Source organism: Oncorhynchus kisutch, linkage group LG8 (assembly GCF_002021735.2).
Source record: "Oncorhynchus kisutch isolate 150728-3 linkage group LG8, Okis_V2, whole genome shotgun sequence".
Classification (NCBI taxonomy): domain Eukaryota; kingdom Metazoa; phylum Chordata; class Actinopteri; order Salmoniformes; family Salmonidae; genus Oncorhynchus; species Oncorhynchus kisutch.
The window spans coordinates 34,447,179-34,464,166 of record NC_034181.2 but is presented as its reverse complement, the minus strand read 5'-3'; the positions used below and the strand labels follow the sequence as shown (position 1 = coordinate 34,464,166).

Below are 16,988 nucleotides of genomic sequence, written 5' to 3'. Positions count from 1 at the left end.
ATTTTGAATTCAGGCTGTAACACAACAAAAGGGGTATGAATACTTTCTGAAGGCGCTGTAAGTAGCAGACAGTGGCGGTCCATGCCGTTTAAGATGAGGGAGGATGATACATTTTTTTATGAGCATGGCCTTATTTCTATTACAGCATATTGGATGACTGTCACTCATGTTTTGTTCACCCAGTTCAATGTAATATCAATAGGTTTAGGCTGCTACATTGTACTCAAATTTTCCCTATACCCATCATGAGGTTGCTACAACCTAGCCTACTAATGAAAGTTTACAACAGGTGCACAGGTCTGGAGAATTTTATTTTGTAATCAAGGTGACCGTGACATTCAAAATCACGTTGCAGACTCTTGCCTGCATCTAGCTGATCTAGGGTGTAATCATTAGTCGCAACAGTTGTAAACAAGCGCTTCTATTGGAGAAATTCAGGTACGTTTATCCCTGGTTCGTTCCGTTTGCCCTCCGTTTAAGATTTTTTGTCAACAGAATTGGCGGAATAAATACACACCCACCAACACAGTTCACTTTGATAGTAGACACATACAAACAGCATGATCACTTTGCTCATTGTATAATCCCTTCTCGCATCTATCCTGTCCTCCTACTGTACACATTCATTGAAAAACTGTGTTTTAATAAATTATTTGGTGACGTGAATATATTTAGTATAGTTTTATCTAAAAAGGATAACTTTTTTAAATGTTTCACTATTTTTATTTTTATGAAATTCACAGAGGAGAATGGTCCTCCCCTTCCTCCTTTGAGGAGCCTCCACTGATAGCAGACATTTATCCAGGGTCTGACTTATGAGGATGTTTAAGGATTTACAAAATGTTCACAATAACAGAACCATGCAGGGCACTACCCATTAGAGACACTAGGCATTATTGATGTAGTACTGGGCTGGCTGTTCTACATTTCACTGATGGGTAGTGTTGTGTTCGAGACCACCTAAAGCGAAACGATTCAACACCAAGACTGAAGGAAATCCGAGTCAAGACCAAAACTGTGAGGGGGGTGAGTGGTCTGAGACCAAGTCAAGACCGAGACCAGACAAATGCGAATCTGTCACGGATTTTCAATCCCAATGATAATAACTGACAATCAATAGCTCTGACCAATCCCCAAGATCTGTAAGACCATGGGTTTAATAATAATTAGTCAAAGACTCAGCTTATGCAAAAAGATAGTAGTTTATTCAGAGAACGTTCTTAAGTCCATGATACAAAGACATCCATTTTATAGCTGCGCACATACTTCCACACAAACAGTAGGTATCCTACGCACATACTTCCACACAAACAGTAGGTATCCTACGCACATACTTCCACACAAACAGTAGGTATCCTACGCACATACTTCCACACAAACAGTAGGTATCCTACGCACATACTTCCACACATTAACAGTAGGTATCCTACGCACATACTTCCACACAAACAGTAGTATCCTACGCACATACTTCCACACAAACAGTAGGTATCCTACGCACATACTTACACAAACAGTAGGTATCCTACGCACATACTTCCACACATTAACAGTAGGTATCCTACGCACATACTTCCACACATTAACAGTAGGTATCCTACGCACATACTTCCACACATTAACAGTAGGTATCCTACGCACATACTTCCACACAAACAGTAGGTATCCTACGCACATACTTCCACACATTAACAGTAGGTATCCTACGCACATACTTCCACACAAACAGTAGGTATCCTACGCACATACATACACACAAACAGTAGGTGAGTTTTATCTCTATAGTTCTCACCACTGTGTATCACTGCCCAACCGACAGTTCCATTCCCCCGAGATTAGGGAAAGCTTGAGAAGTACTCCCTATGCTCTCATAGGTTCCTCAGAGGCCTAGCCATGTCGGTTCAAACACAGTTTTAATTGTTCTTCGGTATTTTCCTAGGAACCCACATTCAAGTGCAAATCCTAAGCTACGCCTTGCTCAGACAGTCTGTTTTTTCCACTATACAGATACATTGTTTAACCTAATTCCGACTAAAACTACACACATCATCAGATTATCATTTTATGATTCTAATCAATTTCATACAGTTATAAGGTTTCAGAGTGGAATTATTTTATCATTATCTTTCAACATATACATTATTTTATCAGAATCCAATGTCAAATTGCCACCATAATAAGATTTAAAAATGTCCAGTATTTCTGTGTTCATATTTCAGAACAACATCTGGATTCTTTAGACATTCAGAATGGTGAAAAAATACATGCCAAGGACAAATAGAAAGACACTTTACAAATGATCACTAATCCAAACAGGTCTATAATAGATAAAAAATACTATGTTATAACTTCCCCCGGTCTCCCCTAATAATAGTGGGCATGCAACTTTCAAACAATTTCCCTCATTCCTCCCTACCAGCAAATCAAGGAAATTCTGATGAGCGTGACAAGGTATTGAGGATATTTTTCAACTAAAGTAAAGGACAGCAATGCTATGAGTAAAGCAGGAAGCCCAGCTTTCAATGGGAGATAACATATCAACGTGTCATTTAAAAGAGTGTGCCTGACCAAGTGGTTTTATGCGCTGAGTGAATGGGAGCTGATCATTTAGAGTTTTTTTTACTCCTCTGGTCTTGGCTGGTATCTGAAAGACAATATGAGTCCTCACTGTCCGAGACCGAGTCAAGACCGGATTAAAAAGGTATCCGACCCTGAGACAAGACAGGGACACTCAATATGTGGTCTTGTGTACTACAACACTGCTGATGGGCTTTATTAAACGATACATACGCTACATGACCAAAAGTTTGTGTACATCTGTTTGTCGAACATCTCATTCCAAAATCATGTGCATTAATATGAAGTTGGTCCCCCCCTTTGGTGCTATAACAGTCTCCACTCTTCTGGAAAGGCTTTCCACTAGATGTTGGAACATTGCTGCTGAGACTTGCTTCCATTCAGTCACAAGAACATTAGTGAGGTTGGGCACTGATGTTGGGCGATTAGTCCTGGCTCGCAGTTGGCGTTCCAATTCGTCCCAAAGGTGTTCTATGAGGTTGTGGTCAGGGCTCTGTGTAGGCCAGTCAAGTTGTTTGTTTTGTGCATGGGGGCATTGTCATGCAGAAACAGGAAAAGTCCTTCCCCAAACTGTTGCCACAAAGTTGTAAGCACAGAATCATCTAGAATGTCATTGTAGCGTTAAAAGCATCCACCAAACCCAGATTAATCCGTCAGACTGACAGATGGTGAAGCGCGATTCTTCACTCCAGAGAACGCGTGTACACTGCTCCAGAGTCCAATGGCGGCGAGCTTTACACCACTCCAGCCAACGCTTGGCATTGCGCATGGTGATCTTAGGCTTGTGTGCAGCTGCTCGGCCATGGAAACCCATGAAGCACCCGACGAACAGTTATTGTGCTGACGTTTCTCCCAGGGGCAGTTTGGAACTCTGTAGTGAGTATTGCAAACAAGGACAGGTGATTTTTACGCGCTATGCACTTCACCATTCTGAGGTCCCGTTCTTTGAGCTTTTGTCGCCTACCACTTCGTGGCTGAGTCGTTGTTGCTTCTAGACGTTTCCACTTCAAGCAGGGCAGAAATTTGACGAATTGACTTGTTGGAAAGGTGGCATCCTATGCAATAGGATGCCACGTTGAAAGTCACTGAGCTCTTCAGTAAGGCCATTCTACTGCCAATGTTTGTCTATGGAGATTGCATGGCTGTGTTCTAGATTTTATACACCTGTCAGCAACGTGTGTGGCTGAAATAGCCGAATCCATTAATTCGATGTCCACATACTTTTGTATATATTGTGTATGCGTTGTAAAATGTCCCCTGTGTCCAGGGTTGGATAACTGGCTGAATCTAACCCGGGTGGACCCAGATGAGGAAGTGCAGGGGGAGATCCACCTGGGTCTGGAGCTTCTCAGAGATGCCAAGAGGATAGGACTGCGCTGCCATTTCATAGAGGCCAGGTAATACACCCAATTTATTGCCTAATTGATGCTACTGTAAGCCGTTATGGTCTCTTGTTCAAATATATAACTTCTTGTTGAAATATATAACTGCTTCTTCAATCTCAAAAGGTCGTCAAAATGCTCATCCTCTGTGTGACAGATCATCATGCAATATTTCATGTTACCAGGAATATCACACTCCATTTCAGTGTTTTATAAAAGAGTCTCGAATGCATAATATGGAAATTGTGAGATTTTAAGGTTGATTTGGCAGAGGGATCTTAATTGTGACATTGAGGAGGATGTATGGAAAAATATTGTTTCCAATGTAGGGTGGTGTACCAGGGTTGCAAGGGTGAAATGTACACATAAGATTGTTTATAGGTACTATTGGACCCCTGTTAGATTAAATAAATTGGGTTTATTGCAAAATAATGTATGCTGGAATTGCAAGGGTAGGTAGGTACCTTTCTGCATGCTATATGGGATTGTCCCATGGTGCTCCTTTTCTGGAAGGAGGTTCTTCAAAAGCTTGAAGAATGGGTGGGACAGCCTATCCCAGAGTCCCCACAGCTGTTCTCATTAGGGGATATATCTATTTTACCGGTGGTGTGAAGTACTTAAGTAAAAATACTTGAAAGGACTACTTAAGTCATTTTTTTGCTACTTAAGTCGTTTATCTGTGCTTTACTTCACTATTTATATTTTTTACTACTTTTACTTCACTGCATTCCTAAAGAAATGTATGTACTTTTTATGCCATACATTTTCCCTGACACCCAAAAGTACTTCTTTCAATTTGAATGCTTAGCAGGACAGGAAAATGTTCCAATTCCCACACTTATCAAGAGAACATCCGTGGCCATCCCTGCTGCCTCTGATCTGACGGACTCACTAAACTAATGCTTTGTTTGTAAATTATGTCTAAGTGTTGGAGTGTGCCCCTGGCTATCTGTAAACAAAAAAAAAAATGATGATATCTGGTTTGCTTAACTTGTTATGGCTGCAATTCCACTAACGGGATAAGTGTCATCAACAACCTCTGAATAGCGGTTAGCTACATTCAATAAATATTACTACAAATATTTATATTCATGAAATCACAAGTGCAATATAGGAAAACACAGCTTAGCCTTTTGTTAATACACCTGTCGTGACAGATTTTGAAATGATGCTTTACAGCGAAAGCAATCCAAGCGTTTGTGTAAGTTTATCGATCGCACGACAAAACATTAAGTTCACTTAGCATCAGGTAGCTTGGTCACGAATCTTCGGATGTTTTCACTCACGAGACTCCCAGTTACACAACAAATGTTCCTTTTGTTCCATAAAGATGATTTTTATATCCAAAATACCTCCATTTGTTTGGCGCGTTATGTTCAGAAATCCACAGGAAAGAGCGGTCACGACTACGCAGACGAAAATTCCTAATAGTTGCCATATTGTCCACAGAAACATGTCAAACGGTTTTTTATAATCAATCCTCAGGTTGTTTTTAAAATATATAATCGATAATATATCAACCGCAAATGTCTTTCACAGTAGGAGAGGGAAAAGCAATACCTATCCAAACTCTGTTGCGCGAGCAAAACTCATGTGACCACTTGACGCGATGTTATCGCTCTGGCTCATTTTTCTAAATAAAAGCCTGAAACTATGTCTGAAGACTGTTGACACCTTGAGGAAGCGACAGGAAAAGGAATCTGGTTCATATCCCTTTTAAATCCAGCAAAGGGAGGCTATGGAACTTGGAGTTTTCAAAATAGAAGCCACTTCCTGTTTTGATTTTCCTCAGGGTTTCGCCTGCAATATCAGTTCTGTTATACTCAGGGACAATATTTTGACAGTTTTGGAAACTTTAAAGTGTTTTCTATCCAATACTAATAATAATATGCATATATTAGCAACTGAGACTGAAGAGCTGGCTGTTTACAATGGGCACCTTTTCATCCGAGCTATTCAATACTGCCCCTGCAGCCATAAACATTTAATATAAGGAATTTTGTATTACTTATACTTGTACATTTACTTTTGATAGTTAAGTATATTTTAGCAATTACATTTACTTTTGATACTTAAGTATCAAACCAAATACTTTTAGACTTTTACTCAAGTAGAATTTTACTGGGTGACTTTCACTTTCATTTTCTATTAAGGTATCTTTACTTTTACTCAAGTATGACAATTGGGTACTTTTTCCACCACTATATTTTAGCACCAGACGTTAGCAAAGAAAAGTTTGTTTTTGCCTCAGTGGGTTTTCTTACTATACTCATAACTGGAAGAGTGCAGATTGTCTGAAATCAACAGATTGGCTCAAATTTATGGTGGCGACTGCATCTCATGAATCAATGATAGCAAAATGACAGGAGAGGAAAGGGAAATTTAGTACGATGTGGGATCACTTTTGGATTTATTTAAGGGACATGCGCGTGAGAAGCGAGGGTGTAAGTTAGTACAAATAATTAATTTGATTATTATTGTAACTTTTTTATATTATTATTAATACTTGTTGTTTAATATTCCAGCCACTGATATATATGGTTGAAAGGTGCTGTCTTGTTTCCTGTCTTGTTAGGTTTTTATTATAATTAGTGTTATGTAATGTCATATCGATAAAAGAAATCATAAAAAACTTTATTGACAATATCTGCAATGTTTATCATCAATAGTGCCTGAAAAAGTATTTATACCCCTTGCCTTATTTCACATTTTGTTGTGTTAGAGCCTGAATTCAAAATTGATTGAACACACAAATCGCTTTCTATGCGTGTGAACTTTTTGTATTTTTCTTGTCGTCAAATCCCTGCCGAAAGTCAGTCGACCGAAGCGCTTCCAAATATGGAGATGCTGTCAAGAAACACTGGCATGTTTTATCATCGGACACAGTTTTGCCAGCTGAATTTAAGAATCCACCACCTATTGTATATAAGAGAGGTCGAAACTTACGGGATGAATTGGTCCATGCCAACTGCCAGCCACTAAAGAAAATCAGTCAGGCATTTTTTCGCCTTCTTCCGAATGGTAGCTATAAATGCAGAGGTTGCGCACCGTGCAGTAATATGAAGTGTGAATATTTCTGCCACCCACATACAGGTTCCAAATAAATTACATTATTACGTGCTCAAACCCACCCATGTTATCTACATGATTACATGTTCATGTGGGCTTGTTCTCTCAAACAGAATTCATGAACATAAAAGTTAAATGAGGAGTAACAACAGGGATTATCCAGTCGCAGTACATTTTAATGAACAAAAACAGGACATTCTACTTTTAGGTTCTGTGGCATAGAGAAAGTTAAGATATCAGATAGGGGAGGTGATATAGATAATACTCTGAGCAAAATATAATGTTTTGGGATTTTCACCCTCCAGACATTATTTCCCAAAGGTCTTAATGATGAAATGCCTATGTATGTTATGTTGTAAATGTTAATTAATGCCCCCATTTCAAATTTCTCTGACGCTTATCTTGGGCTATTCCCAATGATTTATGAAAAGTTGCTTGATGGGTCGATGTCCTCATTGTGGTTTTACAGATGTGTTTAATACGTTTTATGTACACACATGATTAAATATTTATGAAATGCGAGTTGTTATGTTTGGTAACACTCATTTTCCCTGGACTCCAAGCCCATTCGATGCATGGAATGGATGTGGGTGGAGCTGTGTCTATCATAAGGGTGCTAATCTTAAAACAACTCACAAAAGCTCTGAGGAAGGCCTTGAGACCTATAAGTAAAGCTTATTAAAGAGCAGTGATACTATAAAGAGCAGTGGGCGGGTTCCTTCTTTTTTCTCACCTTATTCAACTGTTACCATGCACATGCAAAAAAGATAGCTCAGATGTGCGAATGCCTTTTGAATTAAGATTATTTAAGTAAAAACTGTAACTTGGCCACTCAGGAACATTCACTGATTTCTTGGTAAGCAACTCCAGTGTAGATTTGGCCTTGTTTTAGCTTATTGTCTTGCTGAAAGGTGAATTAAACTCCCAGTGTCTGATGGAAAGCAGACTGAACCAGGTATTCCTCTATGATTTTGCCTGCGTTTAGCTCCTTAGCTCCAATTCCGTTTATTTTAAGTCCTGAAAAACTCCCAATTCCTTAACGATTACAAGCATACCCATAACATGTTGCAGCCACTACTATGCTTGAAAGTAGTAGTAGTTGGATTTTCCCCAAATCCCCCGCACTTTGTATTCAGGAAAAAAAAATGATGGCTTTGCCACATGCATGTTGCATGTTTTGGAATATTTGTATTCTGTACAGGCTCCCTTATTTTCACTCTGTCAATTAGGTTAGTATTGTGGAGTAACTACAATGTTGTTGATCCATCCTCAATTTTCTCCAATCGCAGCCATGTAAACTGTGTAACTGTTTTAAAGTCACCATTGGCGTCGTGAATACTTTCTTACGGCACTGTATGTTATTGATGTCGCCTTTATTCTTAAAATAAATACAAATCCCAGAGGAGATTGTGTTTACCCGCCTGTTGAAGTGCCAGCAGACACCAAGGCCACAGAGTTACATTAAGCAGATTTTGAGGAGGATACGCTCATTTAGAAAAAGGAATGTGCCACAGAGAAACCCATTAAGAAATGAGAGGCAGAGAGGTCCCTGAGAGGGTTTCAATAACGTGATGGGGACTGAGCACTGTAAGCATGGCATCTGTCCAGCTTGGCTGTTTCTGCAGGGTTTGAGCAATCAGTGGCAATGTGCTCAAGATCCCCTGAAGGAGGGCTTCTAACTAGATCTGGCAAGCTCTCATTACTGCCTAACATTTGAGATTAGGGGGTTCAATTGAGTTATTTTCTACTAAATTAATCCTAACAACATTTGTACACTGTAGTGATGTCTGATAGATATATCTGTAATTGATTGGTTATGCGTGTCATCGTCATAACCGGATGTGACTGACCTAGCGAACTACGCTAATAGAACTAACCTAGCAGTGAGGACAAGCAGATAGTTGCTTGGTGAACTGCATGTTAATTGCCTGATTTAAGAGTTTGTAACATAACTAAACCAGATAATTCACAGCCTGGCCTACATCATGACATGTTGTCAGAATTAAAGAACTCACACGTCGAAGATTAGTGGGGAAATGTCGAAATTCAACCTACCAGAGCCGTTCGATTTTTCACAGCCGTCGCGATCTGGAGACAACGTTTTTCCTGTTTTCGAGTAGCATCGAAACTGGATAAGGAGACCGGTGTGGTGCAGGTGAATTCACTAGTTTATGCAATGGGGAAAGATGCAGAGATTTTCTACAATGCATTCTCCTTTGATTACTTTAATGATGAGTTCAACAATGATGTGGTGATTGAAAAACTGAATGAACATTTTGTGCCACAGCGATTCATGAACGAGCATGTTTCCATAAACGGATTAAAATAAAAAGGGGAGAGAGACAATGGAATCTTTTGTAAGGAATCTGTATGAGCTAGCTGAACACTGCGTGTTTGGAACTACAAAGGATGAACAAATAAGGGACAGGATTGTGATTGACCTTATGGACAGTGATCTTTCACAAAAGCTACAGCTGGTGGCAGACTTGACACTGGAGAAGGCGATACAAATCACATGCCAGTCTGAGCAGATAAAGAAGCAGCACGGACATGCGAGTGGGAGCTGAGAACTACGTTGATGAGAGGCAAACCACAGCATAGAACAAACAGTTTAAGCAAAGAAATAGTCAATCAAAACAGGGGAATTTCTCACGTTGTAACCACAGCCATGATTCCAGTGAAAATTGTCCAGCACTCAACGAAAGATGCAGGAAGTGTAACAAAATGGGGCATTTTGAGATTGCATGCAAAACAAAAATGGTCAAAGAAGTTACAGCTGAGGATGTAGAGGAAATGCAAGGGGCATTCTTTTTAGGATCAGTTACTAAGTAGTCTGAAGATCAGTGGCATGTTGAGCTCCCAGTAAATGGCACACCTGTAAAGTTCAAGATTAACACCGGTGCTGATGTTAGAGCGATGTCTCAGAGCACTTACCAGAGAATGCAACAGCGCCCCCTGCTGGTTAACATTGTAACTGATGTTCGCAGCCCAGGTGGCAGGTTTGACTATATGGGAAAATTCTTAGCCATGAGTGAAAGAAAAGGAGAAAAGTACCAATTCTGGATCTTTGTGATTCAAGGACCATATGCTAATAACCAAGTTAGCAGAACCGTTGCTTGCAAGATGAGTTTGTTCCTCAGAGCAGATGAGATCAGCACAGATGTGTTTGGAGAGATAGGGCCACTGAACTGTGAACCGGTCAAGATTGAATTTAGGCCCGATGCAGTCCCCTATTCTCTGACTTCGCCACGCGGAATTCCTTTTCCACTCCCTTCCAAAAGCGGAGGATGAACTCAACAGAATGGAAAGAAATGGCATCAGAGGGAGAAACCGAGTCTACAGACTGGTGTCTTCCCATGGTGCTGGTGATGAAGAAAAATGGCAAAGTGAGAACATGCGTAGACTTAAAACGACTCAACGAAGCAGTGAAGCGGGAGAGGTTCATCTTACTCACCTTGGAGGATATAGTACCCAAGCTATCCAGGGCGAGAGTCTTCTCCACACTCGATGCGTCTAGTGGTTTTTGTCAGATACCGTTTGAACCCAGCTGCAACCCATCAAAGAGTCAGTACTAAAGCTGTACAAAAACAAGTGCCACTTTGGGAAGTCGGAGATCCAGTACTTCTGTCATGTGATCATAGCGGATGGGATAAAGCCGGATGACAGCAAAGTGAAAGACGTCTCCGAGATGCCCAGTCCAACAAACATCATTGAGCCGGGCCTGTCATCAGTGCTACACCCCATCACTGAGCTATTGAAAAGAGAGATGTGGGGAGACCCACAGGAGCAGGTATTGGCATACTACAATGCCGGCAAACCAACTGTGGTCAGTGCAGACGCAAGTAGCTATGGCCTCGGAGCTACACTCCTATAGGAACAAGAGGAAGGCGAGCTCCATTCTGTTGTGTTTTTTGTTCACGCACAGAGACTGAGAGAAGGTACGCGCAAATGAAAAAAGAGTGCCTTACAGGTGTATGTGCATGCGAACGATTTGCCCACTACCTGCAGGGGTTGGGCAGCTTTGTTTTACATACAGACCATAAGCCACTCGTTCCATTGATCAACACGTACGACCTGGACAAAGCACCACTTAGGTGTCAGCAACTGCTCATGCGCCTCATGCGTGTCAATGGGAAAGCAGTGTTCCCTGGGAAGCAGTTAGTGGTGGCTGACACACTGTCAAGAAACCCACTGAAAGAAAACACGTCAGACACAGAAGAAGAAGTCAAAGCATATGTGGAGGCTGTGGAAGAGAACAGACCAGTGTCTGCACACAGGTCGGATGACATCAGAGAGGCGACATGCAACGATGCACACCTCCAAATGGTCATGGGCTACATCCGAAAAGGCTGGCCTCAGAGAATAGTGCAGCTACCCTAGCTACCCTACACTCTACAGGGATACCACACAGCGAGAGCGCATCTATCGGAGCGGGACGGACTTGTGCTATATCAAGACAGGATTGTCATCACAGCTTCACAGAGGGAAACAGATACACAAAGGTCACATGGGGCTGACAAAGTGCAGAGAAAGAGCCAAGATGTCGGTGTGGTGGCCGGGCATCAGTGCCCACATCGCGAGAAAAGTGATGTCATGCAGGTTCTGTACAGAGAACATACCAACTCAAAAGAGAGAACCACTTGTCATCACACCTTTACCTAAGGGTCCGTGGCAGAAGATCACAGCCAACTTGTGTGAGCTATAGGGCAAGAAATACCTCATAGTGGTGGACTACTATTCTAGGGACATAGAAATAGCTCACCTGCCCACTACCACTAGCCAGCAGGTCATCAACCGCCTCAATGGTATGTTGTACCTACAGAGCTCGTTAGTGACAATGCTACTCAGTTTGTCTGCACTGAGTTCAAGGAGTTCAGAAAGAAGTATGATTTTGCTCATACCACCTCCGGTCTCCATTATCCGCAGGCAAATGGAGCTGCGGAGAGAGCTGTACAGACAGCTAAGCAAATTCTTAAACAACCAGACCCACACATGACTCTAATGTGCTACCGAGCCACGCCCATCAGCGCAACGGGAGCAAGCCCAGCACAACTCATGACTGGACGTCAGATCTGGACGACGGTCCCCGTGATTGATGAGAAACTCCAACCAAAACGCATCAGCCACAACAGTGTTAAACAGAAGGACAAGAAAGCTAAACAAGTTTAACAGTTCTTCTATAACAGGAGGCATTCAGTGCGCCCCCTACCGGAATTACACCCTGGACAGAGTGTAAGAGTCAAGCTGGACTGAGAGAAAGGATGGAAAACACCAGCAGTTGTCATCAGCAAATCTCCAGAGCCGAGATCCTACGTTGTGGAAACTGAACACGGCACCATCGCTCAGAGAAACATGCAACACCTTCAGGCTTTTCCAGAGTCACCTACTCCAGAGAGACAGCAGCAGAACAACAAAAGAGTCACCCAGTCTACAAGTGAGGTCCAGCCAACTCCCTCACTCAGTCCACCACCTCAGCCAGCCTCACCACAACTGGTGAGAATGACCTCGAGAGGTAAAACATAAGAAAAACATAAGAAAGAAAGAGGTATAGGAACAGCAACTGTTTTGGGGCAGAATAATCCTTATGTTCCTGTGGACAAAGGGCTGTCTACCCCTATGTCCTAGTTGACACAGTTATGTGTATTGTCGATGTTAGAGAAAAACAAAACGTATGTTAATATGTTACAAAAAAATATATACTGGATGTTATTGAAAAACAAATATTTGTATTTGGTCGAGAGGATGTTATAATTTTGATTCCTCTCAGAAAAGCTGATATGTAGTAATGTCTGATAGGTATGACTGACCTAGCGAACTACGGTAATAGGACTAACCTAGCAATGAGGACTAGCAGATAGTAGCTCGGTGGACTGCATGTTAATTGTCTGATTTAAGAGTTATTAAACATAACAAAACCGGATAATTCATGCCTGTTCTCCACCAACTTCTGCGCAAAGGGTGAGAACCAAGAATAATGAGGATACCGTTCCAGAAACTTGAGATTATGGGATGAAACAACTTTGTTTTCTCTCATGGAAGCAGAGCACCGCATGGGAAACATCCCACTAGCACAAACTGGTTGAATTAACGTTGTTTCAACAAAATTTGTTTACCTATTGTGATGTGGAATCATGGAGCAAATTGGATTTGAAAAGACATCAACTGATTTGAGGGTGACATTTCAAACCACAGGATTATGTCATCATTGTCATCCGATTTTCAACATAAACCAATCTTTAAAAAAGAATGTCATGACAGGCCTGATGGAAACAGAAAAATGTTGGGTAACTTTCAAAATGTTGACAAAACAAAATACGCTACACACGTTGGGATCTTTTTGTGTCTGTAAAATTAATTATGCAAGAAATGTCGGCGGAAACACGTATACGCAAATATTTATATAATAACCATCAAGTCACGCAATGACATGTTGCGTGGTCCTCCCACTACAACTCGTCAGGAACGCATTCAGTTTATTAGGCTAATGATGAAATAAGTTATGATGAACTTCACAGGGTGGTGAAAGGTGATGAACTTGATGCTCCTTTCCAATCAATTCTACATGTATTTGCAATTCGATACTATGATTTTATTGCGATTCGATGTTCCAAGCATATTGCTCACAATAGAGAGACAGAGAGAGTCATGAGAAAATGACTTTTGATTAGTCATGAGAATAAAAGTGCTGAAAACAAATTGGCTCCCTATTTAAAAAGCAGATGGAGAACAAGCTATGAAGGAAAAATACTGGCATTTTGGTGGAAGTACAGTTTTTTTCCCCCCCATCACTATTGTTTACTACCAATGTGCTATTTTGAGAATGATTAAATGGAGACCTTTTAATAACTAAATATATTCACTGTTACTATCAAAGTCATTCCAAAGGGTAGGTTTAACAAAGCAAATTAATTCAAACCAGGGTTCAACTAAAACGAGACAATACATATAGGCCTAGGGCATCAAGCTTTCATTGATTTCAAATGTAATCTTCACATTGATGTTTAATATGTTCAATTCACGTCTCCATCTCAACCAAACATCTAAGTTAAAGAATAGGACTAAATCAAACTTGATTTAAAGTGCATTGAATGTTTGATTAGATTTAGTCCTATTTTTTTTACTTATAATTTTGCTTGAGATGGAGTCATGAATCCAACATATAAATGATTAATTTGTAGACAAACTGGATATTTATATTTTGTTTGGTTGTCAATGCAACCAAATATAAACATTTGAAGGAGAGGTATCTCCTGCTTGGATAGTTCCACTGAATTAGTCTGGCTTTAATTCCAGTTTGTCTACAAATTAACAATAGTTTGAGGTATTTCATTGGAATCCCCATTAGCTGTTGCAAAAGCAGCAGCTACTCTTCCTGGGGTCCACACAAAACATGAAACATGACATAATACAGAACATTAATAAGACAAGAACAGTACTACATCAATTAAAACAATTACAAAAGGCACATACAGTGCATTCAGAAAGTATTCAGACCCCTTGACTTTTTACACATTTTGTTAAGTTACAGCCTTATTCTAAAAAATGATTAAATAGTTTTTTTCCCCCTCATCAATCTACACACAATAGCCCATAATGACAAAGCAAAAACAGGCTTTTAGAAATGTTGGTACATTTATTAAAAAAGAAAATGTCAAATTGACTTAAGTATTCAGACCCTTTACTCAGTACTTGGTTGAAGCACCTTTGGCAGTGATTACAGCCTTGAGTCTTCTTGGGTATGACGCTACAAGCTTGGCACATCTGTATTTGGGGAGTTTCTCCCATTCCTCTCTGCAGATCCTCTCAAGCTCTGTCAGGTTGAATGGGGAGCGTTGCTGCACAACTATTTTCATGTCTCTCCGGAGATGTTTAAAATCCGGGCTCTAGTTGGGCAACTCAAGGACATTCAGGGACTTGTCCCGAAGCCACTCCTGCGTTGTCATGGCTGTATGCCTAGGGTTGTTGTCCTGTTGGAAGGTGAACCTTTGCCCCAGTCTGAGGTCCTGAGCGCTCTGGAGCAGGTTTTCATCAAGGACCTCTCTGTACTTTCTCCGTTCATCTTGAGTGCTGCAGAGTGCTGTAGAGTGCTGCAGAGATGATTGTCCTTCTAGAAGGTTCTCCCATCTCCACAGAGGAACTCTAGAGCTCTGTCAAAGTGACAATTGGGTTCTTGGTCACTTCCCTGACCAAGGCCCTTCTATCCCATTTGCTCAGTTTTGCCAGGCGGCCAGCTCTAGGAAGCGTCTTGGTTATTCCAACCTTCTTCCATTTAAGAATGATGGAAGCCACTGTGTTCTTGGGGACCTTCAATGCTGCAGAATTTTTTTGGTACCCTTTCCCAGATCTGTGGCTCTACACAATCTTGTCTCAGAGCTCTACGGACAATTCCTTTGACCTCATGGCTTAGTTTTTGGTCTGACATGCACTGTCAACTGTGGGACCTTTATATAGACAGGTATGTGCCTTTCCAAATTATGTCCAATCAATTGAATTTACCACAGGTGGACTCCAATCAGGTTGTAGAAACATCTCAAGGATGATCAATGGAAACAGGATGGCCCTGAGCTCATAGCAAAGGGTCTGAATACTTATGTAAATAAGTATTTAGGTATTTATTTAATTGCAAACATTTCTAAAAGCCTGTTTTCGCTTTGTCATTATGGGATATTTTCTATAGATTGCTGAGGAATTAAAAAATAAACATTTTAAAATAAGGCTGTAATGTAACAAAATGTGTAAAAAGTCAAGGGGTCTGAATACTTTCCGAAGGCACTGTATTTTGGATTCACGTCTCAATCTCAACCTAATATCAAAGTTAAAGAATAGGACTAAATTTAATCAAATCAAACATTAAATGCAGTCTATCACAGTGCCATCCGTTTTGTCACCAAAGCCCCATATACTACCCACCACTGCGACCTGTATGCTCTCGTTGGCTGGTCCTCGCTACATATTTGTCGCCAAACCCACTTGCTCCAGGTCATCTGTAAGTCTTTGCTAGGTAAAGCTCCGCCTTATCTCAGCTCACTTGTCACCATAACAACACCCACCTGTAGCACGCACTCCAGCATGTATATTTCACTGGTCATCCCCAAAGCCAACACCTGTTTTTGCCTCCTTTCCTTACAGTTCTCTGCTGCCAATGACTGGAACAAATTGCAAAAATCACTGAAGTTGGAGACTTATATCTCTCTCACTAACTTTAAGTGTCAGCTGTCTGATCAGCTTACCGATCGCTGCAGCTGTACACAGCCCATCTGTAAATAGCCCATCCAACCAACTACATACCTCATCCCCATATTTGTTTTTGTTTTTCTGATCTTTTGCACACCAGTATTTCTACTTGCACATTCTCATCTTCACATCTATCACTCCAGTGTAATTTGCTAAATTGTAATTACTTCGCCACTATAGCCTATTTATTGCCTTACCTCCTTACTTCATTTGCACTGTTTACAGATTTTTCTATTGTGTTATTTATCCCATGTGTAACTCTGTTGTTTTTGTGTTTTTTGCATGGTCGCAGTTATAAATAAGAACTTGTTCTCAATTGGCCTACCTGGTTAAATAAAGATGAAAAAAAAAGCACTTTAAATAAAGTTTTATTGAATTTAGTCCTATTCTTTAACTTTAATTATTGGTTGAGATGGAGATGTGAATCCAACATAAAAATGATTAATTTGTAGACAAACTGGAATTTGTTGACATCCAAACACATTTCAGTACCACATTTGCAATTGTATAAATAGCCCATCAACTTGTCGACAAGTTAATAAATTAAATGTTGGATTCACGTCTCCAACTAAACCAAAAGAAAAAAGAATAGGATTAAGCCAGTGGCTCAGATGAAACTATCCATCATTCAGCATTAGATATCATTTAAATGTTGATAGTCTCAGTGGAGATCACAATTTCTGTAATAATCAGCATTGATCACTTGCACCATGTACTTTTAATGTA

At 40.6% G+C, this 16,988-nt stretch overlaps 1 protein-coding gene across 1 annotated transcript in view; it reads left to right on the top strand.

Moving 5' to 3' along the window:
- Window positions 1-16,988, top strand: part of LOC109894892 (rasGAP-activating-like protein 1) — a 63,160-nt gene that overhangs the window by 16,763 nt on the left and 29,409 nt on the right. The window contains exon 5 of the mRNA XM_020488551.2: window positions 3,845-3,974. Within this exon, the coding sequence (XP_020344140.1) occupies window positions 3,845-3,974 (130 nt within the window). The remainder of the gene's footprint in view (window positions 1-3,844; window positions 3,975-16,988) is intronic.